A 26,554-nucleotide genomic window follows, 5' to 3' on the forward strand; every position below is an offset into this window, starting at 1 on the left:
TGCAGAACACGTTCTCTCTGCTTCGTGTTCTTCGCTAGCTACAGCTACTGACATTGCGTCGATAGCAGTGGGATGGTAAAACTAATAATAATAAAGAAACAAGAGGCGCAACGAAGAAGCCTCGGCAGTAAAGGACCCCAGGTGGCTGAAATAACTGCGGAACCCTCCACCTCGGCACCACTTTCTCTCTTTCTTCATTTACTCATATCTTGATAACTTCCTTCACAGCGCAGTTCTAGTGTCCACCGAGAATTGAGACAGCAACTGTGTCATTTCTTTTTCTCAAAAACCACTATTTGTTTATGAGCATAGAGCATACTTTTTAGTCTACTATGTATGAAAGGACGAATGATTTTTTTACTTCAGTCAAATACTGGAGGAAGCAAAGAAAATTTCTCAAGTGGGAATTATAGTTTTTCTCTTGTTTGGCTAACACTTGCAGAAACACCCACGAAAACATTTTGCTAGACTGACATGTAGATACAGATTGATACTGATAAGTTCAACAACCTGCACGTATATAAGCAAGCAAAGCCGACTTTAAAATATTGCACGTCAGGTTTTGGCATGGGAACTTAAACTAATATAAACTTAAAAACTTGTACACTCTCGCTGCTTCTTGCCGCTCAAGCAGTGTTCTGTGCAAAGACTACCCATCGGAGTGATAAGCGCCTTCCTTCAAACTGGAGATGAACATTTGCTGTCCTATTCGCTTTTAATGAGCGGTACAACATTACCCCTCGCATTTCCTTCATTGCAATGGAACTATTAGTGGATTGTTACGTAAAAAAGCAAATGCACAGTCAACTAATCGCCGTGTAGTGAAGGGCTTCAAATTATTTTGAATATCAGGAGTGTTTCCACGTTCCTAGGTATCGCCACTATCAGGATTAGACCACCAAGCCGTATCGACCAACGTATTTGTCAGAAGTGAAACCCCTCAGCCACTTATCTGTTGACAGAGGGTACTTCCTTAACAGAGAATTAGGGTCTAACTTCAGCGCAACTAAGTGAGCTTTCTAAAGAAGGCTGCGAGGAACTTTTCCACAAAGTCTACGTGCGAATAAATAATTCAGAACTGTACAACCACTGCCAGAACTGAAACGCCCTGGAAAAATAAAACTTTACAAATAGAGCACCAGAAAGCGCAAGCAGCTAATATGTGAGCACAACAAGACTCGTGGCACAAAACTAGACAGTCAGTGAAGAAGAGAGCACATATAGCTCCCAGTTTTTTTTCACTTGCTGCCCAGTGAAATTTCCAATTATGGTATCTGCATACTAGTGCGCTTTCTGTAGGACAAACAATGTTTATTTTATTTTCACAGGAAATAATTATCCCAGCAGCATACGTAGTTGGCCCAATATTGGAAATATATTGGAAAAGACCAATTTTTTGTTTACTTATGTCCGCACCTGCACCAAGACGGCGGTGTTAACCAAAATGCATCGGCCTAGGAGACAAATTGCGCCGGTTGACATTTCCTTCGAAGAGCCCAACGCACCTTGTGTCACGATATTTTTTGTCAGGAATTTCAGACTATGCAGGCTTCTCCGCTCAAAGTCTCTCGCGTTGCGTTGGAGAAGTCGTATGGTTTCCAGCACTGCACCAACAAAGAGCAATTCATTCAGTATAAATTATGACCTCAGCGTTCACATTAACACTTTCTAAATAAAGCAGTTCAAATAATTTGTTCGCCCACTACCGCAATGCAATATGAAAGCTGATAATAAAGAATACTATATTGTTCCAATAATTTCCTCTAAGACCTCACACCCTAACGCGTGCAGTAAGAAATTTTTAAAGATAGGTATCTTAACCTACAAAAACCATTTTTCGCACGGTATTATCAGTGGTAGTAGTCGTTTTAAGCGGTCGTGCATCAGAATGCAGCTAAGTCGTTTTAACTACCCCGTTATAAAAATGATTTGGAGACAGTAATAGACTCCTTATATAGACTCAATTGCCTTCCTATGGGTATTTATTTTTGTGTAATCATAAGTCTACAAAAAGTGCAGGGACATAGATCCATGCACTCTCTATCGACTGTCCACGGCATTTATATTGCCTATGGACTGTTTTCTAGGATTTGTCAACAGAGACTTTAAAGACTTATAGACAGAAGTCTATGGACAGTCTATGGACAGTCTATGGACAGTCTATGGACAGTCTACAGACTGACTAAAAGAATTCTGAAAGCACCGGCTGGTTAACGCATAGATACACACTTCAGACTATTCACTTATTGAAAGGTTTATAGCCCCGCGTGAGTAATATTCCGTCAGTTTTTTTTTTAGGTTCTCTCAAATGCGTCTTGTCGCCTTTGCAGCGCAAGGATTTTTGGCACCGCAAATGGCCAAAACCGAAACCAACCGGCCATATACGTTAGCCTCACCTAAGAGCCTCTCACGTGCTCTCGGAGTATTCGCCGCTACTGCCTGGGTGCGGTGAAAAGAGCACGAGACAAGCACGTCGATGGGTGACGCTTTGTCCAAACAAAGCGAGAAGCCTCCCTCTTCCCCCTCCATACACAATAGTCACTTCCCTTCCGCACACCCTGGATAACTATGGCCCCCGCTGCGTCTTCCTTCCAACTATCACTGTCTTGCTCACGGTGTTCATGTCGGCCGCTTAGGTTCTAACAGATTCGTTTTATCACGCCTCGCACTCAGCAGCGTCCGTCAGAATAGCTGGAAAGTTGAGATTGTATTTTTTGCGCTTTTGCTTTGAGATGGTCAAACCTCGCTGCAATTTAATTCATGCAACTTAATTTTGCCATACAGGGGTGTACGTACCAACGTGCTCGCTTTGCACAATGCGAGAGGAAAGCCCAGAAACGTTTTGGATATTCGGGTCGTAGAGGCTCAGTTTTCCGGCGTAGAACTTTGTGGCGTTCTCGTCGTCACCAAAACGGTAGTAGCTGTTCTTCATCCATTTCTCGTCATCTTGGTTGATAGAAATCTGCGCCGAAGTGTCGGAACATTAGTAAGTTGCACATTTCGAAAACTGGAGGGGAAACATAAGCTTCGTCTTAAAGTCATGGCAAGAAAGTGGTATTGACTTAATGCCCATATATGCGGATTCGGTCATTCCCAAATTCACATTCATACGTCCCCGGGAGTCTTCGTTCCACTCCTTGCACAATGGTGCAGCGGTTAAAGGAATGCGCCACTGCCCTGCGATAGCAGTTGCTGCCCCCGGTGAGTCTTGTGCGACACAACTTGCTCTTCTCGAGCAACCTCTCGCGATCAACTATTAACAGCCTCCTGTCAGTGTGGTTAGGTTTCTTGCAATCCGGTGGGTAGGTTGTGATGGCGTCTCAAGTTCCCGTGACCTAGGTTGCCCAGCTTGGTTGTTTCTCCGACGGTGGCAGCCTGGGCAACCCTACGCCACTATAATTATCACTCACAGCACCGACAACGCCGACGCTCCATTTTCAGCGTAACGAGGTCCTTAACCATATCGCGTGAAACCGGCGGCTGCATGTGGAAGGGAGTTTTTACTGAGGGCAGAGGATGTTACTTGCACTCGTTTGCCCTAATAATGAGCTTATAAACGCTCGGCCGTCAAGTGGCCGCTCCAGTAGTTCGAGGGAGAAAGCGCCGGCGCGAGTTTCCTTGTAAGCTACCTCATCACTGGTGACTAAAGTATCTGTGAAGTAGTTGTACTGTCCAGTTACTCGAAAGTTGCGCCCACGGGCCAGCCTCGCCTGGTCAATGCCTGACATGGATTTCGTACAACGCGAACGCCAGTGCAACATTGGCGTGAAACGAAACAAATTGCCGTTTTCTCGTTCTTTAGCCAACGTAATGAGAGAGACATTTTTAAAAGAACAATTAATTATTATCGTCCATCGAACCGCAGCAATACGGCTATTAAGAAAATCATTACATTTTCCCAGAAGCTTCGCACGTGAACAAAAATTGGGTTGAGTCCGGCGATGGAACATGAGGTTATCGCCTATTCGATGCTGCCACCCGACCAAGTCACGCTTTTTGGATACCACTTTTAATTCTGACGCACCTTTGGAATATTTCAACATACTGTTATGATCATATTGACGAGAATGGCCTTTATTTCAGACGCGTAGGGTAATCTACCTTGTGATGTTGTCCAGTGCTCGCGCTGGCCATTTGAAACTGGCATAAAAACCAATGGGACGCCTTTTTGGCGACAAATAGCAGAAAACTATCAGAGTTCTAAGAAGGGACCTCTGGATATACTGACTTTTATAGTGCAGTCTGAGGATATTGAAATTTTCGCTCACAAACAATTGAGCGGTGCGAAAAATGCGCTTGTCGAGTATGTATGGTATAGAACTAACCTAATCAGAAAGGCCAGGAAATCGCAGGGCGACTGCACAGGATAGGAAATTTTCCCCGTTTAAACTGCAAGATTAAAACGAGTTTTTCTAAACAGAGAAATCTATAAAACCTGGATAGTATCATTATAGGTCATATGGCTGTACAAGGGTAGAAGATTATCAGTAATTACTCCATGAGGGGATTCCCACAAACACATATTTGACCGAGAAAGATGTCGCACTATTTCCAACGCCTATATGGGTCCGATCGTGTTACAAGCGCAATAATATTTGTGAAGTACTGACAATAACAGGTGCGAAGTACTACGCTGACATCGAAAGGGAAGAGAGGGGGGGGGCGGGGGGTCGGGTTCACCCCATTAAAGTCCCAGGCACAGCAGCCTTCGCAGAACTAGACGCCTGATGCGCCCACACATCCTTTGATTTAGAGCAGTTACCGAGAACGAGCATGCTATGAAGAAACGCTGTGCTATTATTGTAAGGCACATGGAAAAACGGATAAGGTAAATATGGTTAAGTCTGCTTGCGGTTTATGGCAAAGAAAAATGGACGACAGCAGTTCTGCAAGAGTACGACGTAACTGCTTTAGAGGGTCCTGCAAAAGCCGTGCTTTTGGAAACGCCATGTGGGCGGCGAAGGCATGAAAGGCGTAGAAAATAATATTGATATCGAATCTGCTAATAACTGGAGGATATACCCAACAGTGGTCTCTTGCTGATGTAGGACTGTTCGATGGACTAGTTTGTCCGAGAGGACAAGGCAGGAACAACATTGCAACTTTCAACTTTTTAAGTTGCGCCCCGATCATTTCGCTTATGCTCTTTCCTGCTTTCGTCAAGCAGGCGCACAAATATTGTCACGTCGGTGTAAAAACGTGCTAACGCTCTAGTGGTTGAGAAGGCTCCCAAGAACGTCCGCGGCCGACACCGACGGAGGAGAACTTTGTTGTCCTCTCTCTTACAGTCCTCACGTCGTCGTCTTCTGTAGCGCTAGCGTCGGCCCGATGATTTGATTTGATTTATTGGGGTTTAACGTCCCAAAGCGACTCACGCTATGAGGGACGCTGCTAAAAGGAAACCTGCGTCAGTGGGAGTGTCACGATATCCTTGCGTGATACGGTTTCAGGCAAACGAGATGATCCACCTCGGGGCACGCGTCGCGTCGTGATCGCGGGGTTTCATCAGGAATTACTTCACAGTTGAGATTGACCATGCGCCGCAGGACTTGGTGGGGGCGGAACTAACGACTGCTGAACAAACCCAGACCGAATCGCCAGAGAAATTTCCGACCTCCCATCTACGCAGGTTGCACCGTCGGGCATCTTGGTCCTGCTGAGCGCGAATTCGCACCCGTGCTAGTTGACGAGCTTCCTCAGCGCGCTGTAGAAAGTGGGCAACATCGGCATTTGGGTAGTCGTCGACGAGGGGGAGCATGGCGTCGAGAGTAGTGGTCACCTGTCGTCCATAGACGAGGCTAAATGGTGCCATGTTGGTTGTCTCCTGGACGGCAGGTCAACGTGACATAAGGCAGGACTTCATATCATGTTTGGGCTCTACGGCCACGTATGTACATCGAAAGCATGTCCGCGAGAGTCTTGTTCAGAAATTCGGTCAGGCCGTTCGTCTGGGGATGGTATGAAGTCTCTTGTGGTGGCTCGCGTGGCTGAAGACAAGAATATGCTGCATGAGCTTAGCAGTAAAGGCAGCTCCTCTGTCCGTAATGAGAACCCGTGGTGCGCCGTGGCGCAGGACGATTTGAAGCACAAAAAATCTGGCCACATCGTTAGCGGTTCCAGTCGATAGAGTGGCCGTCTCCGCATAACGCATGAGATAGTCTGTGGCGACTATTATCCACCGCTTTCCGGAGACTGATATGGGGAACGGGCCGAGCAAGCCCATCCTGATTTGTTGAAATGGTCGGGAGGGCGTGTCAATGGGCTTCAGGAAGCAGGCGGGCTTGGGAGGAGCAACCTTGCGGCACTGAGAGTCACGGCAAGAGCGAACTTAATGCTCAACATCATGTGTAAGACGAAGCCAGTTGTATTTTTCGGGAATCTTGGTTTGCGTTCTAGTGACGCCATGGTGGCCAGAAGCAGGTTGCAGGTTCGTCGTGGCAGGCATTCAAAATTTCGACGCGTAGTTTCTCGTGCACGACGAGCAATTACTCGCGACTCTTACATCCCAAGCTTCCATAGCCTTTCTGAGCACAGCGGTGAATTCTCTACTGAGCACAGAATAATCGGCGCGAGTGTCAACTAAAGCAGTGACGGCGGTGCCGACTACTGAAACATCTAAATTGGCCGGTGGTGGCGTGTTGCGGCACAGTCGCGGAGTCCGATCGCGGATTTTGTGCGTCGAAGATATGCGTCGAAGAGAAGCGTCATGGTTACGAAGAAGTGCGGCGGGTGGTCGGCTTGTCTTCACATGCTTTCGTTCGTGGGTCGTCGAGATCGGTGTGTTGCGCGGCATTGGTGATGGGTCTGGCGCTGTTGGAGGGTCTTCTACTTGTCGTCAAGCATCCGCACCTTCAGAGGCTGCCGCGTCTAGTTTTCTATGCGGGGACTTCTACACTGGCCCTGGTCGCTGAGTCCCACAGAACTGTAGCGGCGCGGAGAGGGTGATCGGGAGATGCGGCGCTGGCCGGAGTCCGCTTGGGAGCTGTAATCTGCTATCTCCCGTGGTCGCTCTCCAGGCAGCGGACAAGAGAGCACCGAAGGGGAACCCTCGAAGACCCATCTCCTTGTATGGACAGCGGCGCCAGATCTGCCCCGGTTCCTCGCAATGGTAGCACAACGTTCGGTGGTCCGGAGTTCTCCAAACGTCAGTTCTCCGAGGCCTAGGTCGCTGGACAATGTTCGACTAAGAAGGTGGTAGCTGAGGAGCGGTTGGCGTAGGTGCTTCGTATCGTGGCGTCGAGGCCGGAATCAAACGGCTTGCGGCGGCAGCATAACTCAGTTTGTGGAGGCGGTGGAGTGCCTGCCGGAAGCTGGGACGTAGCCAATGCTTGTTGGACCTCCTCGCGAATGAAATCCGTAAATGACGCAATCTGTAGCTGAACAGGGGTCTGCTGCAAAGCCTTTGCCAGCTCTTCCTTCACAATGGCTCGAATGACCTCACGCAGTGATTCTGCTGAGGTTATGGAGGTTCCCTCAGTACGGGCGCAGAGCATCGATACGTTGGTCCGCTCGTACTGCCGTGCCCGCATGTCGAGTGATTTCTCACTGCATGTTGCTTCCTTGACGAAGTCATTTACTGTTACGGGTGGACTTCGAACGAGGCCGGCGAAAAGCTGCTCCTTTACACCCTTCATCAGCAACCGCACCTTCTTTTCCTCCGACATGCTTGGGTCTGCGCGACGGAAGAGGCGTGTCATCTCGTTCACGTACACCATCACACTCGTTCGGAAAATGGATGTGATTCTGCAGAAGAAGGTCGGCCTTCTCCTTGCGAAATGTACTGGTGAACGCCTGGATAAATTCTGTTTTGAATGTCTTCCTTATTCGCAGGCCACATTCATGTTTTACGTACCATGTCCGTGCAGAGTCTTCCAGAGCAAAAAAGACATGGCGGATATTTGAGCACCCGTCCCAAGAATTTAATGAGGCCACCCGGTTGAACTGGTCCAGCCAGTTCTCGGCGTCCTCATGAGGCAGGCCACGAAAAAGCGGCGGATGCCGTTGGCGTTGGAGTAGGACTGGGGCCGTTGATGCTGAAGGATTCACTGTAGCAGCGCTGGCACTCCTTGTTGACTTGAGGTCGGGAAGCGGCCCGCACTCAGGAGATAGGCCTTGTAGTCGGCGGCTTCCCTGGTGAACAGGTCTGTCTACCTGGGGTGGTCGACCTCTAATACTTCGCCACCTCTTCCCTTACAATGACTCGAATGACCTCACGCAGTGATTCTGCTGAAGTTGTGGAGGTTCCCTCAGTACTGGCGCAGAGCATTGATACGTTGGTGCGCTGGTACTGCCGTGCTCGCATGTCGAGTGATTTCACAATGGATATTGCTTCCATGATGGTCATTTACTATTGCAGGTGGACTTAGAACCAGGCCTGCGAAAAGCTGATCCTGTACATGCTTCATCAGCAACCACACATTCTTTTCTTCTTCCACGTACACCATCACACTCTCGTTTGGAAGTTGGATGCGATTCTGCAGAAGAAGGTCGGCCTTCTCCTTGCGAAACGTGATGAACGCCTAGAGAAATTCTGTTTTGAATGTCTCCCATGTTCGGTGGCCATATTCACGGTTTACGTACCATTTCCTTGCCGCGTCTTCGAGAGCAAAATAGACATGGTGCATCTTTGAGTCCCCGTCCCAAGAATTGAATGTGGCCACCCGGTCAAACTGTACCAGCCAGTTCTCAGGGTCCCCATGAGGTAGGCTGTGAAAACGCGGCGGAGCCCGTTCGTGGTGGAAAAGGACTGACGCCGTTGATCCCGGGGGATTCACTGTGGCAGCGCTGGCACTCGTTGTTGACTTGATGTCGGGGAGCTGCCCGAACTCAGCAGATAGGCCTTGCAGTCGGCGGCTGCCCTGGTGAGCAGCCGTGTCCACCTGGGGGGGGGGGAGGTCTTTTTGAATCGCAGCTTGATCCCCATCAAGCTGCGTCCGGTACATGACAGATGTACCCAGGACCTCCAGATGTCACGTCGGTGTAAAGACGCGCTAACGCACTAGGCGGTTGGGAAGGCTCTCATGAGCGTCCGGGGCCGACACCGACGGAGGAGAACTTCGTTGTCCTCTCTCTTAGTCCTCACGTCGTCGCCTTCTGCAGCTCAAGCGTCAATATAACACAGAGGTGTCTTCATCTTTAAGATGGTAAAGTCGCTGAAACGGATGTATGGATCAGGCTTTGCTGAAAGTCCATTTCAGCACGGTGAAGTAAGGTTATCAATTTTTATTTTTCATTTATCAGAAAAGAATACAGATGTCGAGTCAAATTTCAGAAAGTGTAGAGACATCACGCCTAAATCCCATCGTTTACACTTTTACGTCGTGTTCATTCGCCAGTCGGAGCTTAATCATTGCATTGAAAGGATGCCCGGCTGGTGCAGCTCCGGACACGAAGGTGTCATCCCACTGCCACACGAGGGCAAAAGGAAATCGTAGGAATGAAAGGTTAGGTGTATGGCGGGACGCCACCGATAGACGGCCATCGCCAATTGTTAGGTCAAGTAATGGCAGTGTACAGAATGACTGGAAACGAAGCCAGGCACCCACGGCACACCTCAGAGGCTTATCTCAAGAGATAGCTGCTAGATCGCGCGGACGTAGTAAGAGCCACGCACTTCCAAGTTCGCGTTACGTAGCGACGCGAATAGTATAGAAGGTCGCTCAACATGAAAGACAACGTGCGACGGCGCAACCAGCACACTTCGCTAAGCTCTGCCACTAATGCCGCCTATTGCCTCCGGATCATGATGGCAGCGCTTAGCCAAGTGTGGCGGCCGGGCCCTCGCGTGTTCTCTTTCATACTGAGCAAACCTGTAGAATGTGCACAAAGTTGACTGTAGTCGCCACGACCACAATGCCACTGCGTGTGCATGAAGCAGCACAAATTTAATCCAGGAACGCCATACCGCAGGCTTGACGCCCGTGCAGTCAAGATAGACTTACTGATCCCCCCACAGAAAATGAGTCGAATCAGCCATTGTTCTGAAAGAGGTGTTCGTTATCCCTGTCGTTTCTCCACTAACATCCTTCACTGAACGATATCAACCAGCCAGCTGTCCTATAACGAGCTTGGAAGCTTCGAATCAAGATGCGGGCATCATTAAGTACCAATCTCTGGACGTTACCAAAATAACGCGTCATCTAAGGGCCTGGCCGTAAAAAATAGGCAGCGCCTTTTCAATATCCGCCCACTTTTGAGCATAAATGGCCAGTTCGTTACCTGAGCACTGTGTGGGGCGTCAAAGCCGGCCGATTTCCAGAGAGAGGAGAAATTTCAAAGCTCTATATTACGATGCATGGTACTACAAGTGGCACGCTGAAAGCCATATAGTGAACATTCCCAAGCTGACATACTTGCAAAGAAGGCACGCGGGGCTGCCCATCCGTCCAACCTACTCCAAAGTGCACGTAGGCCGAGAGGCCGTAGTCCAAAGAAAGCTGCGTCATCTTGTCCCAGGCGTTGAAATTCGGGCCATGGCTCATAGTTGAGAAGTCGAGGTCGAGCCGGCGCATAAGTGCCTGCAGCGATGCTATCTGCATGTCAGAAAAAAAAAGGTGAAATGAAGGTTGCCACAACGCAAAGCGACATACAGCGGCAGCTGTTAACGAATTTATATTTCACGATTTATTGACGGATGCACAGAGAGCGAATTGATATCCGTATAGTTATAGAGCGCTTAATTTAATTTGAAGACATGCCCGTTCGTCGACTAGCGCTCCTGCCCAGGTCGCCGCAGTAGGCACGCGGCGCCACCGTCGCTCAACCAACCCTCGGGTGCCGAGTTTCGCTGCAGCCGCTGCAGATGGACCGTGCTATAGTCGGATACAACTCAAGGACGAAGCGGCTTTTTGCCGTCAAAGGACCCCCTTTCAGCCCATGGTGTCGACTGATTCTCATAAGCCTGTTAGCCCGACCATGAACCGTCAGGAAGATCGAGGAGATGAAAAGAGAAAGAACCCGCCCTATATGGGACTATAACTAGTCACTGGCTGGAAAGAGGTTCTTTATCGGGGAAAACCGCTTCGTTCCTCAGTTATATCCGACTATACATTCCTAAACCCTTGCCGTAACCTCCCTCCTCCTGCCACGCTAACCACTCTTCATATTGTTACGTGCTTAGCACGCACGGAGGTTTATTCACAGAGGGGATCGGTCGAAGCAGGATGGAAGCAGGAAGCCTAGCAGCGTCCTTCAGCTCTTTCTCTTTTTTTCTCTCTGCTGGTCAGTCCATCTTCTGCTTCTTCCGTCGAGGTTCTGTGGAAGCACGTGACATTTCCCTCCTCGCAGACGAAGCCCGTCGGGCGAGTTAAATAGACCGTCTGTGGTGGAATCGCTTGAGGCGGGCTACATATGCACCACCTTAGACTGGCGTGACCGTCGACCACTAGCAGTTAGTCGTGATATAACGTAATTAACGTCACTTATGCACTCCAACACAACAAACGGTCCAGTGTAGTGGGATAGCAGTTTCTGACACAGACCACGCTTGCGTAGAGGGGTCCACAACCACACAATGTCACCAGGAACATAAGAAACTTCTTGGTGTTGGACGTCGTAGCGGTTCTTGGAACGCTCTTGCGAAGCTAAAATTCGAACGCGGGCAAGCTGGCGAGCTTCTGCAGAGTGTGGTCGCAAGAGAAGGTTCATCGTGGATGAAAAATGGTAGCATGGTGTCAAGGCCGCAGCGAGGCGAGCGAGCATAGAGCAGGTAAAAGGGGCTGTAGCCAGTTGTCTCATGTTGCGCTGTGTTGTATGCATGAGTAATGAACGGGAGGACGCCATCCCAGTCCTTATGATCTGCAGCGACGTACATAGCAAGCATGGTGGTGAGCGTCCAATTAGTGCGTTCTACCACACCGTTCGTTTGGGGATGATATGTGCGTGGAGTGGCGAAAACTGCAGCTGCTGAGGCGGAGAAGTTCTTCAACAACGTCCGCTGTAAATTGGCGTCCACGGTCGCTAAGGAGAACTGCAGGAGGGCCGTGCCGAAGAATGACGAATCGAAGTAAGAAGTTAGATACTTCAGACGCAGTAGCAGCTGGTATTGCGGCTGTCTCACAATAACGGGTTAAGTGGTCTACGCACACAAGAATCCATCGATTTCATTTAGAGGACCGTGGGAAAGGTCCAAGGAGGTCAATGCCCACTTGCTAAAACGGGGGTGTTGGACGTGTGATTGGCCGCAGTTTGCCCGGTGGACTTGAAGTTGGCAGCTTAAAGCGCTGGCATTGCACACAGCTGCATGGCTACATAGTGCTGGATGGTTGAACGCATTTTAGGCCAGTAAAATCGTTGTTGTGTGCGGTGGAGTGTGCGTGTCACTCCCAAGTGCCCAGACGTGGCGTCGTCGTGCATCATTTCAAGAACTGTGATGCGTAGGCTTTCGGATACGAGAAGAAGCATGCGTGCTCCTCCAGAAGCGAAATTCTTCTTATAAAGCAAACCGTCGCGAATGCAAAAAGTATTCTTTACAGAATCTTGAGCGGCATCAAACAAAGAGGCTAATGTTTGGCCTTTGCGTTGCTCAGTTCGGAAAACTTGAAGATCGGGGAAGGCTTGTGAAAGTGACGCCAAGTATTCATCAAAGTTGTCTGCGTCGTCATCAGTCGTTTGAAGCGGCAAACGGGAAATACAATCGGCATCTGAGTGTTTACGGCCGCTTTTATGCACAACAGTGAAATTAAATTCTTGCAGGCACAAAGCCCATCGAGCAAGCCGGCCACAGGGGTCACGAAGACGCACTAGCCAGCAAAGCGAGTGGTGGTCGGTCACGACGGTGAAAGGATTCCCGTACAGATAGGACCGGAAGCGCTGTACAGCGAAAACAACGGCGAGACATTCTTGCTCAGTAACCGCGTAATTTCTTTCGCTCTTACTCAACGAACGGCTGGCATATGCTACCACGTGCTGATCGTGACCATGGCGTTGTATAAGTAAAGCGCCGATACCGATACCACTTGCATCAGTGTTCACTTCAATTGGTGCAGATGGGCAGAAGTGGCGTAGGATGGGGCCCGAGGTCAAAAGAAATTTCAGATGCCGGAAAGCTGCGTCACACTCGCTGGTCCAATTGAACGGTGCATCATTATGCAGCAAACACGTGAGTGGGTAAGCGATGTCCGCAAACCTAGCTATAAAGCGTCGAAAGTACGAGCAGAGCCCTAAAAAACTCTGCAGCTCTCACTGATTGAGGCACCGTAAAACTTTTGACAGCTTCAATTTTCTTTGGATCTGGTCGAACACCTTCTTTATCAACTAAATGACCAAGAACAATTGTTTCACGGTTCACAAAATGACTTTTCTTAGAATTGAGGATAAGGCCAGCTCGTTCCATGCAATCAAGCACAATATCCAGACGGCTGTTGTGCTCACTAAACGTTTTGCCAAAAATTACAACGTCGTCCAAATAACATAAACAAATTTGCCACTTGAGGCCACGCAGGATTGTATCCATGAACCGCTCGAATGTTGCAGGTGCATGACATAATCCGAAAGGTATAACGTTGAACTCGTAAAGTCCGTCTGGTGTTATGAATGCCGTTTTTCCCCTATCTGCAGCGTGCATGGGGATTTGCCAGTAGCCGGATCTCAAATCAATAGAAGAAAAGTATGAAGCGGAGTGCAGACAATTGCGTCATCTATACGTGGAAGCGGGTAGACGTCCTTCTTCGTGGCCGTATTTAAGCGACGGTAGTCGACAGAGATCCTCCATGTGCCATCTTTTTTCTTAACAAGGATAACTGGAGCTGCCCAAGGACTGGAAGATTCTCGAATTATGCCTCGCTTTAGCATCTCTTGAACTTGGTCATCTATTTACTTACGTTCAGTGGCTGAGACTCGATAGGGCTTCTCGCGTATAGGAGGTGCGGAGCCGGTGTTGATCGTGTGATGAATACGACTGGTAGGCGGTGGTGTTGAATCGTCTTTGGCAAAGTCGAACACGAACACGTGCTTCAGAACTACTTCCACTAGAGTGCGACGCTCGATTGTGGGAAGAGCCTGATTAATCATAGCCTTAACTTGAGTCTCCATATCTCTTTTCACGTGCTGCTCACTGACAGAGTTGGTTAACGCCGCGACGGAACCTGACACACCTTCCTCGAAACGGGCGAGTTTGAGGCCCCGGGGCAACACAGCTGGCTCTTCAGAGTGGTTCACTGTCCACAGCTCGGCACGGCCTCTCACCACGGGAACGACGCAACGAGGCACGACGATACTCTTCTTAGAGCAGGCGAGTGTCGAAGGCTCTACTACAGCTTCAAAAGATTCGCACTGATTGTGAATAGAGGAAACCCGCACGAATGCTGCGGAGAAAGCTGGTACAATAGTGTCTTCTTCCACCGCAAATGCTCCAAAATACGGTGTCGAGCTATCCACAAGAGCTGAGAGTAGTGAAGAATTCAAAGCAACTTCTCGCGTACGACAGTCTAAAGTTGCACCACACTCTTGCAGAAAATCAATCCCAAGAATCACATCATGCGTTGACCGTGGTAGCACTGCGAATTCCGTTCTAAACGTTAGACCACCAATAACAACATCCGAAGCACACACACCAAGTGGAAGCAAAGGTTCACCACCGACACCACGGAATAACGCTGCACGGTCACCACTAAACGGGGGTTTATTCACAGAGGGGATCGGTAGAAGCAGGATGGAAGCATGAAGCCTAGCAGCGTCCTTCAGCTCTTTCTCTTCCTTTCTCTCTGCTGGTCAGTCCATCTTCTGCTTCTTCCGTCGAGGTTCTGTGGAAGCACGTGACAATATTCTTCCACTGGAAGACACCTCTGCTTGCTGATCCCTTGCACTCACCACATCCTCATCCTTCCGCGTCAACCCTCCTCCTCATTCCAGGAAAATTTGCCTCCGGGCGGTTCCCGTAGCGACCACCTTCCAGTTACACATTCCTCAGCTCTTGCCATAGCTTCATACTGTGTCCCCAGTCAACCATCTTCTGTTTATGCGAACTACTAGAACTACATCACCGCTTAACCCAAGGACGAGCGGATAACATCGAAGGGGATAGGGGGGGATGCCCTCTCCCCGCTTAATCGAAAGGAAGGAGAGGGAATCAACTAGTTTTTGCGTTTGGCCGTTTGCGCTTCGCCTTCATCGAAAGCGACCGTCGTTGTAGGGATCGAACCCGTGTACTCCGCCTGGTGGTGGTGAAAACTTTTTAATAAACTAAAGGAGAGTTTGCAGACCAAAAATGACCCTTTACATAGGTGGAGTCCTTAGTCCGGGACCCCGCTGGACGAGGCCGCTACTCGCGCCCGTTGGACTAGAGCCCTTTGAGACTCCATCCCCGAGCAGTTGAGCAGGGCTGCCACCCATGCCTCTCGGGAAGGCGAAGGATTAGGGGGAAGGGGAGGATTCTTTTGACAGGCCCAAACCATGTGAAAGGTATCGGATACTTCTCCACAATGAGGGCACCGCCCGTCAATTTTGGGGTCGAAATGCTTCACTATTGCAGGACACAACAGAGTGTTGGTCTGCAAGCGCCTCAGAGTTCGCTCATCAGCTTGCAGGCCAACACTCTGTTGTTTCCTGCAATAGTGAAACATTTTGGAGCGAAATGCTTCACTATTGCAGGACACAACAGAGTGTTGGTCTGCAAGCGCCTCAGAGTTCGCTCATCAGCTTGCAGGCCAACACTCTGTTGTTTCCTGCAATAGTGAAACATTTTGGAGCGAAATGTTTCACTATTGCAGGACACAACAGAGTGTTGGTCTGCAAGCACCTCAGACTTCGCTCATCAGCTTGCAGGGACCGGGAAAAGCCGATGGCGTTCGCAATAGTCGTCCAGAATTACTCAGATCCGGCTCAGTAGCAGGAAAGCGAAGGTGAGAGTGAAAAGAGAAAATTGGGAGGCAAAGGGTGGCCTATTTTCTAGGGAGATTATTACCAGAGCAGAGAAATGCGCCACCGGAATATGACTGTCACGGGGAGAACCCCCAGGGTGGCTACCGTAGAAGAAGGAGGTTACAACGAGGAGGAACGCGTAACCTGAGAATGGTTCCGCTGCAGTTGTCACGCGTGTATAGCTGAACCAAAGTGATAAGGTCCTTCGCTAATTAGTTTGGTTTAGTTTATGGGGTTTTACGTTCCAAAGCGACTCACGCTATGAGAGACGCCGTAGTGAAGGGCTCCGGAAATTTCCACCACCTGGGGTTCTTTAACGTGCACTGACATCTCACAGTACACGGGCCTCTAGAATTTCTCCTCCAAAGAAATTCTAGCCGCCGCCGCCAGGGTCGAACCCGCGTCTTTTGGGTCAGCAGCCGAGCACTGTAACCACTGAGCCACCGCGGCGGCGGTCCTTCGCTAATTGGCATGCCCTAAGCCGATAAGCCTAGCACTACAATTTTTGTTTCTTATAGTACCTTCTTCACAATCATGATTGGCTGCCTTATAAATAGAGATTTATAGCACGCCCTCTAGAACAGTCGTATCGAATTTTACAACTTCGAAATGGCGATTATTTTATGGGTCGTGGTAAGTATAAACTACGCAGCCGTAAAATGTGCGTACCCACGCCCGCCAGTGCACGCCGCTCGAAGGTCCCATTATCACGTGACTTCACGGTGCCACCCGGGTTCAAGGGTTGAAGAAGAGGCGAGCAATGTAGTGCAAGAGGAAACGGTAGTCAAATTCAGCGGAGATGTGAAACGAGGGCATGATGTGGATTCGAAATATGAAACTGAGTATTTGTGAATCTGCTGACTTGCATGTTGCACTCAACTCTTTGGTGTATATGCGGCTGGTGCGCACATAAGTGGCTGTGCAATGTTAAACCTGTCAGAAAAATTCAGCATGATAGATTCGGTGGTTGTGATGCCTGGGCACTTGGCAGTTATGCTTCTTTGCGTTACGTTCTGTTTACTTAATGACTTTCGCATTCTTATTAACCTACACTGGTATATTTTGTAAATGTATAATATAATTGTAAATGCAAATGTAAACATAATTTGTAAAGCCTGCAAAGTTTAGTTCGTAGCGTAAAGCAATTTTGTTCTATGGGCTTGGTTTCGGTATAAACTTGTGGATTGTATTCTCGTTCACTGTGTATGTTTGTCATTGTACTGCCTTATTGTTGCATTGCATGTGCCCTCTCTGGAGAATCAAGTGGTTAAGGTACTCGGCTCCTGAGCCCGAAGACGGCGGTGGGCTTCCGACCGCGGCGGCTGCGTTTCGAAGGGGGCTAATCACAATTCGCCGATCTATACTGTGCGATGTCAGTGCGCGGTAAAGAACTGCAGGTGGTGGAAATTATTCCCGAGCCCTCTAGCAGAGCGTCCCTCAATGACCATCTCGATTTGAGATGTTAAATTCCATACACCACTACACTTTTGCATTGCGCCTGTGACTGGGCCCTGTCACTCTGGCTGAAAAAGAGTCCCAGCCTCCCCCCTCCGCCATTCTCGATAATCCTTCGTCTCCACTTTTGGTTTTCCTCTGGTGTATCTGTGTCTAATCTCAGTACCGCAGAAAGTAGAATGAAATTCTCGTAACGAAAAATCAAACATCCCGATGTATAGCTGATGAAGACTTGGAGGGTATCGTAGTAGAGATGATGCTAACAGTACCAGAACACACACTGCACATATTCGTGGGGCTACAGGGTTCTAAACGTCATGTATTCCAGTTTTTCGAAACGAAAGTTGAAAGCCACGAATAGTGCTGTTGTCGTCTTAAGGATATATGTAATAACTGAGAATTTCTCAGATATTTTAAATTTACCGAAATATGATTTCGTGACATGGTTTTGTCTTATGTCGCTCCAAGTTTTGTCCGAAACTTACGCTTTCGAAACGTTTGCCGGAAACTGCACTAAGACGCAGCCGTGCAGCCACAAATTTGGCTATGCGAACGACAATCTGTGTGAACACAGCAGCTGCGTGAGTTTTGCCGCAAGGCTTAGCTACTTTGTTAAGTCGGAGAGTACTACACTCATCACAGCCGAACCATGCTCAGGTAAAAAAAGCGAACAGCCTGACTAGAGCGATCTAACCCTCACAGTGACTTCTCCAGTGACCTTCTTAATCACACTGCCTTTAGGTTGCCTGCTATGGTGTGTAATGTTGTTCCTGAGATTTTACCGCCACAACTCCGGTTGGAATCGGTTCCATTGCCCTTATATGGTTTGAATGAGTCATCACCTTCTAGAACGTACAAGCACCTTCTACTGGAGTATCATATGACATTATACTAATCCGACCTACTCATTTTCTCTACTCCAGCTGGGAATGTCGACTAATCCCCTTTAATTCAGTCTTGAGATCGGCCAACTTTCAAAATTTCTGGGGTCCTTTGGAACTTTTGGGCGAGCACCAACTTCCAATTTTGGGGGTTCACCTGCCAGCTGACAGTTGGCCAGGTTGAACACAATCCCGTGGCCAGGTGTCCACCTGCCATAATGACACATCTTGACGACATCACAAAGTCACGGGACTTGTCTCGGCCAATCAGGATGACCCATAGGTGCGGTTTGCGTGACAATACCGCCAATCAGGGAATTTCGTTAGAGAGAGACCGGAACTTCACGACGAGAATCTAAAAGCCATCGCATTAAAAGAATGTAAGTTTCGCTCAGCGCTAAGCGATTGTCGCGAATGAAGGGCTCGCTCGTGCCTCAGAGTTGTTGGGGCTGGATCCGAGGCGGACACAGGCCTGGAACATGGCAGCCGCTTTATTTCCCGCGGTCTGTCCAGTGGCTGGGATTCCAGTGACGTTTAGGAGGAATTTTTGGACCTCAGAGCGCGTGTAGAGTTGAAGCTGCAAGAGGGGAAAACATAGGCGACGGCATTTGAGACTCGAAGGGGAATGAACATTAGCGTTAAAACATAGCGTTACAATTTATTAAAGGCAAGTTTTTCAGTACATTTCTATCTGACGGGACTGAAGTGCCAGTTCGAACAAAAAGGAGGTTTGAATTCGGGGAATGTTATTTCGTAAGGGTGTAATAAACCCATTCATTTAGGCTATTTGGCCATACTTGGGCCAGCGCTATAATCATTTATACTCACCGCTTTTATATCTACTTTCTAGCTTCCAAGTTAGCTACTGTAAGTGACGAGAATCAACCTGCCTCAGTTATGCGTAGAAAACTGGCAAGCATTATATTTAACTTGTCGGCCACCTGAGGCCGACTGCTGCACCAGGATAACAATGAACGTTGCCTGAATTCTAGATATTGTCATTTATTTATTTCGAATACCCTCAATAGCGGAAGCATGGGAGAGAGGGACGGTCTACAGAAAGCAAGATATGACATAACAGCGGTAGGACCCACAGTAAAAAGTGTACACAATAAGAATATGTAGCGGGGTAATACTGGTGCAATAAAACAATATTAGCAAGTGGGGTGACAAGGCGCACTAACAATACGAAAACGGCAAGAAGAAAAAAACAGCAATGATAAACTAACAATAATAATAATAACAATGACCCCGCCCCAAACGAACCCACCTAATGTACCATTAGTCCGCTCTTAACCGGTACGGGCCTACTAGAAACGCCCATCGATGTGATTCGATAGAAAACCTAAGTCATTGGTGTATAGTTGGTTTTATTTGGAACATATTCTAGTCACTAAATAACATGTGAATGTGCCTAACTAAGCCTTTGCATCTGCTACAGAATGCTTTCGGCTTTCTAACCAGCACTTAAGAACAGTCGGCTTACGTACACTCGTGAAAATGTTTTCATTTTGTGCGGTACACCCTAAACACGAATTAGCCTCTATAAGAGCAAAACGAGAGTGAGCTGTCCTGTGCTATACTTCTTTTTAGGGGCAAGGTATGCTGTCATATACCTAGGGTACATTTCCAACACCAAAAATAAGGAATACTTACGGCTAAACAAAAAGAAGTTCTCTTCGAAACATTCGAAATTCTCTCTTTTATAAGCTAAACATTTCTAGTGCTGCATTTAAGAGTCTTTTCTCATTGCTAACTGCATCAAATTGCTATTTTTTGCAATGAAAGTATTAATAAAGTGCAACGAGCGAGAATTTCGTACATTTAGTAATCGCAATCTACTACTCGGCACCGCCCCTAATAGGGATTGCGCTGGAGGACGGCTTGCTCCATTGTTACTTACACATAGCCCATTCGTGTTTAGAGTATAGTTTAATGAGATTGCTAATTGGTCTTAGCACTCTTCTTCATTATGTTTACGGCACACTATTATGAATAGGCCTATATGCTTTACAAGTTACCGGCGTTTCCTTTACTGTGCAGTGTCAGGAAAGGTCGAGATGTTTCAACGTATCCCTGCTGAATAAAATGTTATGATGCAATAACCTCATAGATCATTAATTATAGAATATCATACAATCTGTATGATATATCATACACTTCGTATGATGTTCTATGGCATCTCTATGATCAATGTACGATTTCTGAGAAATGTATGAAATTTGAATGATAATTTTCTATGATTTATATGATAAGTCTATGATATTTGTATGATAAACTGTATGAGTTTATTGCATCATAGAACTTTTTTCAGCAGGGATGTTATGTTTTAGTAGAGTATAGTCGGAACATGCCCCTCAAAAAAGCCTCTCTGGCCAATAGCACCGAATTACTGGGAGACAACACGGCCAGCCGCCTTCCACCTATAGCATACACTTACGAGCGGCCGTGGCTAGTGCGATGTCGCTGGCTGAGACGTTGCTGAACAACAAAGACCCTTCCTTTTGGGCGCTATTGAGGAGTCCTTGCGCTTCCTTCTCTAGTTTAACGGGAGTATGGCTAGAGCTAATGGTAATCCAGAATACGTAAGATCAGTTTGTAATAGGTATTCTGTTAGAACCGGAAACATTGAGCCCGACAGGTTCAGTTCAGTTTGGTCAGGTAGAGAGAAAGGAATTTCAATGAGAGGAAAAGGTGGAGAGGATGGGTAGACTTCCACACGCTGAACGGCCCCTCTACGAACGGATAGCGCCGGCTGAGAAACACACGTCTCTAAATGTACTAAGCCACGAGATAGCTCACCTTGGTCAGCGCGCTAATGCCTCCTTCGAATTTTCTGCAGACAAAGTCGTAGAAATCGTCGCAGGGCGGGTAGTTCCAGGACAGCGACTCGTTGATCACCCGTGCGGCTATCCGGAGGGCATCCGCAGAGGCCGTTCCGCCGCCGCGGGTAGAAGTCCTCACCGTTGTCGTGGTAGTTGCGGCAGTCGACTCCGGTACTGGGGACTCCGTGTACTCCGTCGACCTCCGTTCAGTGGTGGTAGTTGCGAGAGTCCAGTCCGGTACTCGGGACCCCGTGTACTTTGTCCACCGTTTAGTTGTCCGGGTAGTAAAAATTCGCCACCATGTGTATATTGGATATGGCGTCGTGGGTCGTCGGCTCCTCCGGGTCTTATTCTTAGCTGAGTACATGGAAGAAGAGACTATTTTCAGTGAGGAAGGGCACGCCCAGTTCGGCTTTAGACGAAATGTGCATGCTTAAAAAGCTCTTCCGGTTTGCACGACCCAACCACAGTGGGGAACTCGAGGTTCTGGTTAGGTTACATGTATAAACCAAACCTGAAATTATTCAAACGATGGAAAACATATGGGATTGCTTCTAATGATTGTTTTAGTGGGATTGCGGTAATACTAATATCCAACACGAAAAAAGTATACAATGTATGTGTAAGGGATCGTTAGTGTACGCGGGGCCATCGGAACGCGGCTGGGAGCGCTCAAAGCGAAGCGTTTCCTTTCTCAGAACGCGGCCGCTCGCGAACGCGCCGGGAAGTACGGGTGTCCCCCGCCCCGCGGTACCGACTCGCGCACGTGCTGGCACGAATGTATATTTGTGTTCGTTTTTATTTTATTTTGTGGTAGAAAGGATCGTCTACCTTGTAAAAGCCGGAGGGCTGGCCATGCCCTTGAAGAGCCAATCATATTAATAGTGCAACAAGATTGGAAGTTACCGAATGTGGGCTGGGCCTTTAGGGCTTTAAAACCGGGCCCCGGAGCTGGAAGAGAGGTTCTGCGCTAAGGTGAGATGCTATGCATCTTCGGCTACGCCGAGTAGGGGCCTCCCCTAGTGTTAGCCAGATCCACTTTTTGTTGTTTGTCTCTTTGCCGTTGTATCTAACTTGTATATTCTGTGTATATTTGTATATAGATCTTCAGTTATTGCCTTTTTCATCCCTGCGTGTGAACTCATCGAGAGACCGCCTCTGACGGGGCACCCCTGGTGCGAAGAAATAAGCTTCAGTCTTCGAGTTATCAACCGTCTCTGGCGGGGCACCTCTGGTGCAAAGAAGAAGAACCTGTGAAATTTACTGGCGCAGTCGACAGGATCCTGCGGCCATCGGAAGACGGCGCAGGAAGAAGACTGAAGGCAGGGGGAAAGGCGACGATCAGCAAACAGCAGCGTTCGAGAAAGGACCTGCGGAGAGACGGTGACAAGGACGCAAGAACCACGGCAGTAGTCCAGCGACGCGGAACTGCGTCCGGTCAAGGAAAGCTGCGCGTCGAGAACTTGACGGTCACCGGCGGGCCGCAGCAAGTGACAACGTGCACAGGACCAGCGGCGTGCGAGAGCTCATCGCAGCGTCCGGGGAAAGTGGCGGTGGACTGCAACGCCAAGCAGCAGGCAATGCGGATCGACGCATCGAAACTGTGAGTTTCCTTCGTCGCATTGTTCACGTCCCTGTGTTCGAGCCGGTAGGACAGCTGAGGGGTACGTAAGGCGGTATGGAAAGCTATCCAAGCCGGCCCTCACTTGATGTGAAGTACCGAGTAGAACTGGCGAAGGCGCGCTTGGCTTATTTTCAGGCAGAGCTTGCAAAAGTGAATGGAGGAAAGGCGCCGCTATGCGAGGAAAAACCTCCGGATTTACAGGCGTTAGAAGCAAGGCGCCAGCAGCTAGAGCTCGAGCTGGCTAAGCTCAAAGAATTTAAGAGAGCTAGTCAACTAGCCAGGGAGAACTGCTCCGAGTCCCGAGCGGAGAGGCCGCCAGTGCTGGAAGGCAAAGGCATATGCCTGTCAAGCACAGGTGAGGAAAACAGCCAGGCAGAAGTAAAAAAGTGAGCCCGATTTCTGCGAAGCTGGAGTCGCAGGTCAAGAAAGCAGCCTGATGGAACGCAGCGTCGCGGTGTTAGAGGCGGTTAACGCGCACTCCGACGATCCAGCTGCACAGGTTAGCTCTACCCCAGATAAGACCAGGGACGAGGGCGCGAGTTCCGGAATAAAAACTCGGTCTCAGGCAAGTTGCGAAAAAGAGCAGTTGTTCCAGCGTGAAACGACCAGTGAAGACAGACGCCAGATCGGCGAGCGAGTGAAAGAAGGAAGTCAAGCGTTGCCGCAGCGGCACACTGTGTCAGGCATAGGGCATAAAGTGTCCCGTAGCGCTATTGACGCCAGGAAACTTCCATCCGAGGCAAATAACGAAGGTTGGCCTGATGTTCCGACTGGACCGAGCGCCGCGCAGTTGTTGAACGCACCCGGCGGGTGTCCCACCAGGTCCTTCGAGGACAATGAAATGTGTGGCGAGTTGCCACAAAACAAATTCGGATCAAGCGACTGCGAGGGAGCTCATGCAGCCTCAGACTATGTCACGAAGCCGGCAAGCGCCGATCAAGCGCGGAGCGGCAATTTCAAGGTTTGCCCGTGCAGTAAAGGTACAAATGGCTCCAAGCGAGGCAGAGTAACAGGAGGCAGATGCGTGGCTTTCACGGTGGAAGTCGGCGCGGGGAACAGTACGTCCCGTGCTGCAGAACGCCAAATCACGTGTGGCAAAAGTGGCCGCACTGATATGATTAGGCTGGACAGGGACTATGTTCCTCACGCAGTACGCGTTTCGAACCGGCGCGCCGGAGAAAGCTTGCCCTCAAGTGCGTCGCGTGCTGAAGTATTTGGACTTATCGAGGATCAGGACGTTGTTTTCGATCCTGGAGGGCAGCAATTTTTGAATTCTTGCCCCGCTCTGGCACCGGCCTAATGAGCATAGTAGCCATTGGGCGTTGATCGTGTCGGTTGAGACGCGTGGTGGCTCGAACTCACACAGGGACGCTCGGTGCGACCAAGGAGGCTCGCGTGGCCGCTTTCGGACCCCGTATCAGTGCTACTGAACGCTCTAGTTGCGAGTGTCGGTGTGTGTGTGTCGAGCAGGACGCGGGTGTGCATGCTGGTGAACTGGGTGCAACGCACCAACTTGGACGCTGTGTCACGGCGCACGGCAGGCATGCCACTGTGTGTATTTAAGTGTGCATTTTGCGTAATGTTGTGTTGGTGCCCGTGTGCATTTTTTGTTTTTGGTTTTGTTCGTGTCAGTGCTGGTGTAGCTGCGGCATGTCACCCACAGGGTGGTTATGTGACCCGTACCGATCCCTTTGTTATAATTCTAAAAGTGGCATTTGAGCCCTTTGTAGAATCTTGGGAAGGGCGTGTAAGGGATCGTTAGTGTACGCGGGGCCATCGGAACGCGGCTGGGAGCGCTCAAAGCGAAGCGTTTCCTTTCTCGGAACGCGGCCGCTCGCGAACGCTCCGGGAAGCACGGGTGTCCCCCGCCCCGCGGTGGAGACGCGCCTCAGCAGTCGGGAAGAGCGGACCTGTCTCACGTCGGCTCCGCGGAATTTTATGATCCTTTCCCGAAGCATTTGCCGAAGCGCTGTGACACCATCTGGCTACACTTCCAGAACAACGAGGAGACCACCCACCCTTGTTCAGGTGGGACCGTTTTCTCAAATCCTTCGCGAATTTGAAGACTAAGCGGATCGCGCGAGTTGCTAAGCCTAACAGTTAGGCCACGACTCAGCTGCCCGCCGCGGCTCCGCGGGCAAATTCTGCCGCAAACCATGACGACCCTGATGGGATACGACCCGGAGGGGATGCAGATTGTCACCATGCCGCAGGCGAAAACCGCAGTTTTCGACAAGGTTACGGAGGCGATTATCCAACGCAAGATAGAAGAGTGGGAACGCGCATCAGCCCGTGACAAGCACTCGGCACGGCAGAAAGGTCGAACGCCAGATGGACGCGTCACCGCGGCAGGGGATACGCCACTGCAGCAGACGCCCCGCACGCAAGTCAAGCGTTGGAAGCCTCCTCCGCAGCCGCGTCTGGACAAGCAAGATGCAGTGATCATAATCAAACCTAAAGGAACGCTGGATCTCAGCAAATTCAGGGGTAGCAACGTGGTCGGAAACGCCTTGCACATTCCTGCTGGCGTCGACAAGGGCTCAGCCGAGCTCAGCGTTTGGCCCATATGGGAACAGAAGATCATCGTCGTCGGGGTGCGAGACGCCCAAATAATCAGAAAGATCCTGGCAATTCACGAAATTCAGCTTGGGGACAAGGCACAGGCAGTGTACTCCTACCTCCGCCCCTCCGACGGCACTTGCAAAGGAGTCATACAAGTGGACCCGAGGGTTTCCGACGAAGACATCACGAACGCGCTTCGCTCCCCGGACGCACCAGTGGTGAGCGTGAGAAAATTAGGTTCCTCCAACGTGGCGGCCATCACGCTTGAAGGAAGAAAGGTTCCGTTTCACGTCTTCTACTACGGTGACGCGGTTCCAGTACGCCTATACAAGAAAACAACGCCAGCCTGCGCACTGTGCGGGAAACTTGGACACCGGGCGGATGTTTGCCCTTGCCCTTCGAATTCAAGATGTCCGCAGTGCGGTCAGCAAGATGTTCCAGAATCCCACGACTGCCAACCCAAGTGCATGGTCTGCGAAGGTCGACATCCCATTGGGTCGAATAAGTGCAAGTACAAGTACCGAACATCACAAAAAACCAAGCCCAAGACAGGAGAAGTCAACCACCGGTCAAGATCCAGGTTTCGCAACCGGTCCGGCAGCAGAGGCCCATCGAGCAGCGGGGACCGACTGACCCACCAGGCCCAGTCCTCTAGCAACAACTCAGCACCCCCAGGCTCACGCTCTTCAAGCAATGGACCTGGGACTACTGATAAGGTGTCGCACAACAACTGTAGTCGTCCAGCCGAGAAGACAACAGGACCCCATAACAAGGAGCAACGCAACGGCAGCAAGGTGAGCTGGGCAGATGTAGCTGCCTCCTCCCCCGAAGCGTTGGCTTACAAACGACTTAAAGCAGAGATTGAACAACTAAAATCAGAAAATAGCACATTGAAACAGCAGTTAGGCATCGCAGTCAATCCAAACAACACATTACCTCCATCGACGCAACAGGCATGCCCGATGGAAGAAGATAAGGCAGAGCTAACCCCTCCGTCTCCACACCAGTTAGATACTAGCACCCCCGAGAGGCAAGCAACTACACCAGACGCACCACTCCAGGCGCCAACTACGCAGGCACCACCACCGCAGGCACTAAAGCCGCAATATACAGAGCACCCCCAAACCCAGGAACGCATCTCTCGCTTGGAAAGAACAATTCAAGACCTCATTGAAAATAAATTACAAGTTATGATCGAGACGACAATCAAAAGCATGTTCGAATCAGTTATTAAACCCATGATGGAAAACCTCGAACCAGTTCTAATAAGGATGCAAGCGCAAGAGATTAGAATTGACCGCAAACTTCAGGAATTATCAGATGTTTCTCACAACAAGGGCCCAAAGCTA

General features: G+C 49.5%; 2 protein-coding genes across 3 annotated transcripts in view; one reads left to right on the forward strand and one right to left on the reverse strand.

Moving 5' to 3' along the window:
* The window catches only part of LOC149332595 (endothelin-converting enzyme 1-like), a 60,479-nt gene extending 39,093 nt beyond the window's left edge, over positions 1-21,386 (reverse strand). Inside the window, exons 1-5 of the mRNA XM_089557536.1 lie at positions 20,997-21,386; positions 18,628-18,771; positions 10,353-10,532; positions 2,797-2,962; positions 1,506-1,604 (exon numbers count right to left, since the gene is read on the reverse strand). Coding sequence (XP_089413662.1) covers positions 1,506-1,604; positions 2,797-2,962; positions 10,353-10,532; positions 18,628-18,771; positions 20,997-21,386 — 979 coding nt within the window. The remainder of the gene's footprint in view (positions 1-1,505; positions 1,605-2,796; positions 2,963-10,352; positions 10,533-18,627; positions 18,772-20,996) is intronic.
* A 1,068-nt stretch (positions 21,387-22,454) lies between these two features.
* Positions 22,455-26,554, forward strand: part of LOC149332596 (endothelin-converting enzyme 1-like) — a 104,234-nt gene continuing 100,134 nt past the window's right edge. For both annotated transcript variants that reach the window (XM_089558218.1, XM_089558217.1), the window contains exon 1: positions 22,455-24,671. The gene's annotated coding sequence lies outside the window, so the exon portion shown is untranslated. The remainder of the gene's footprint in view (positions 24,672-26,554) is intronic.

The sequence above is a fragment of the Amblyomma mixtum genome, chromosome 8 (assembly GCF_055824585.1).
Source record: "Amblyomma mixtum isolate Tamu chromosome 8, ASM5582458v1, whole genome shotgun sequence".
In the NCBI taxonomy this organism is placed as follows: Eukaryota; Metazoa; Arthropoda; class Arachnida; order Ixodida; family Ixodidae; genus Amblyomma; species Amblyomma mixtum.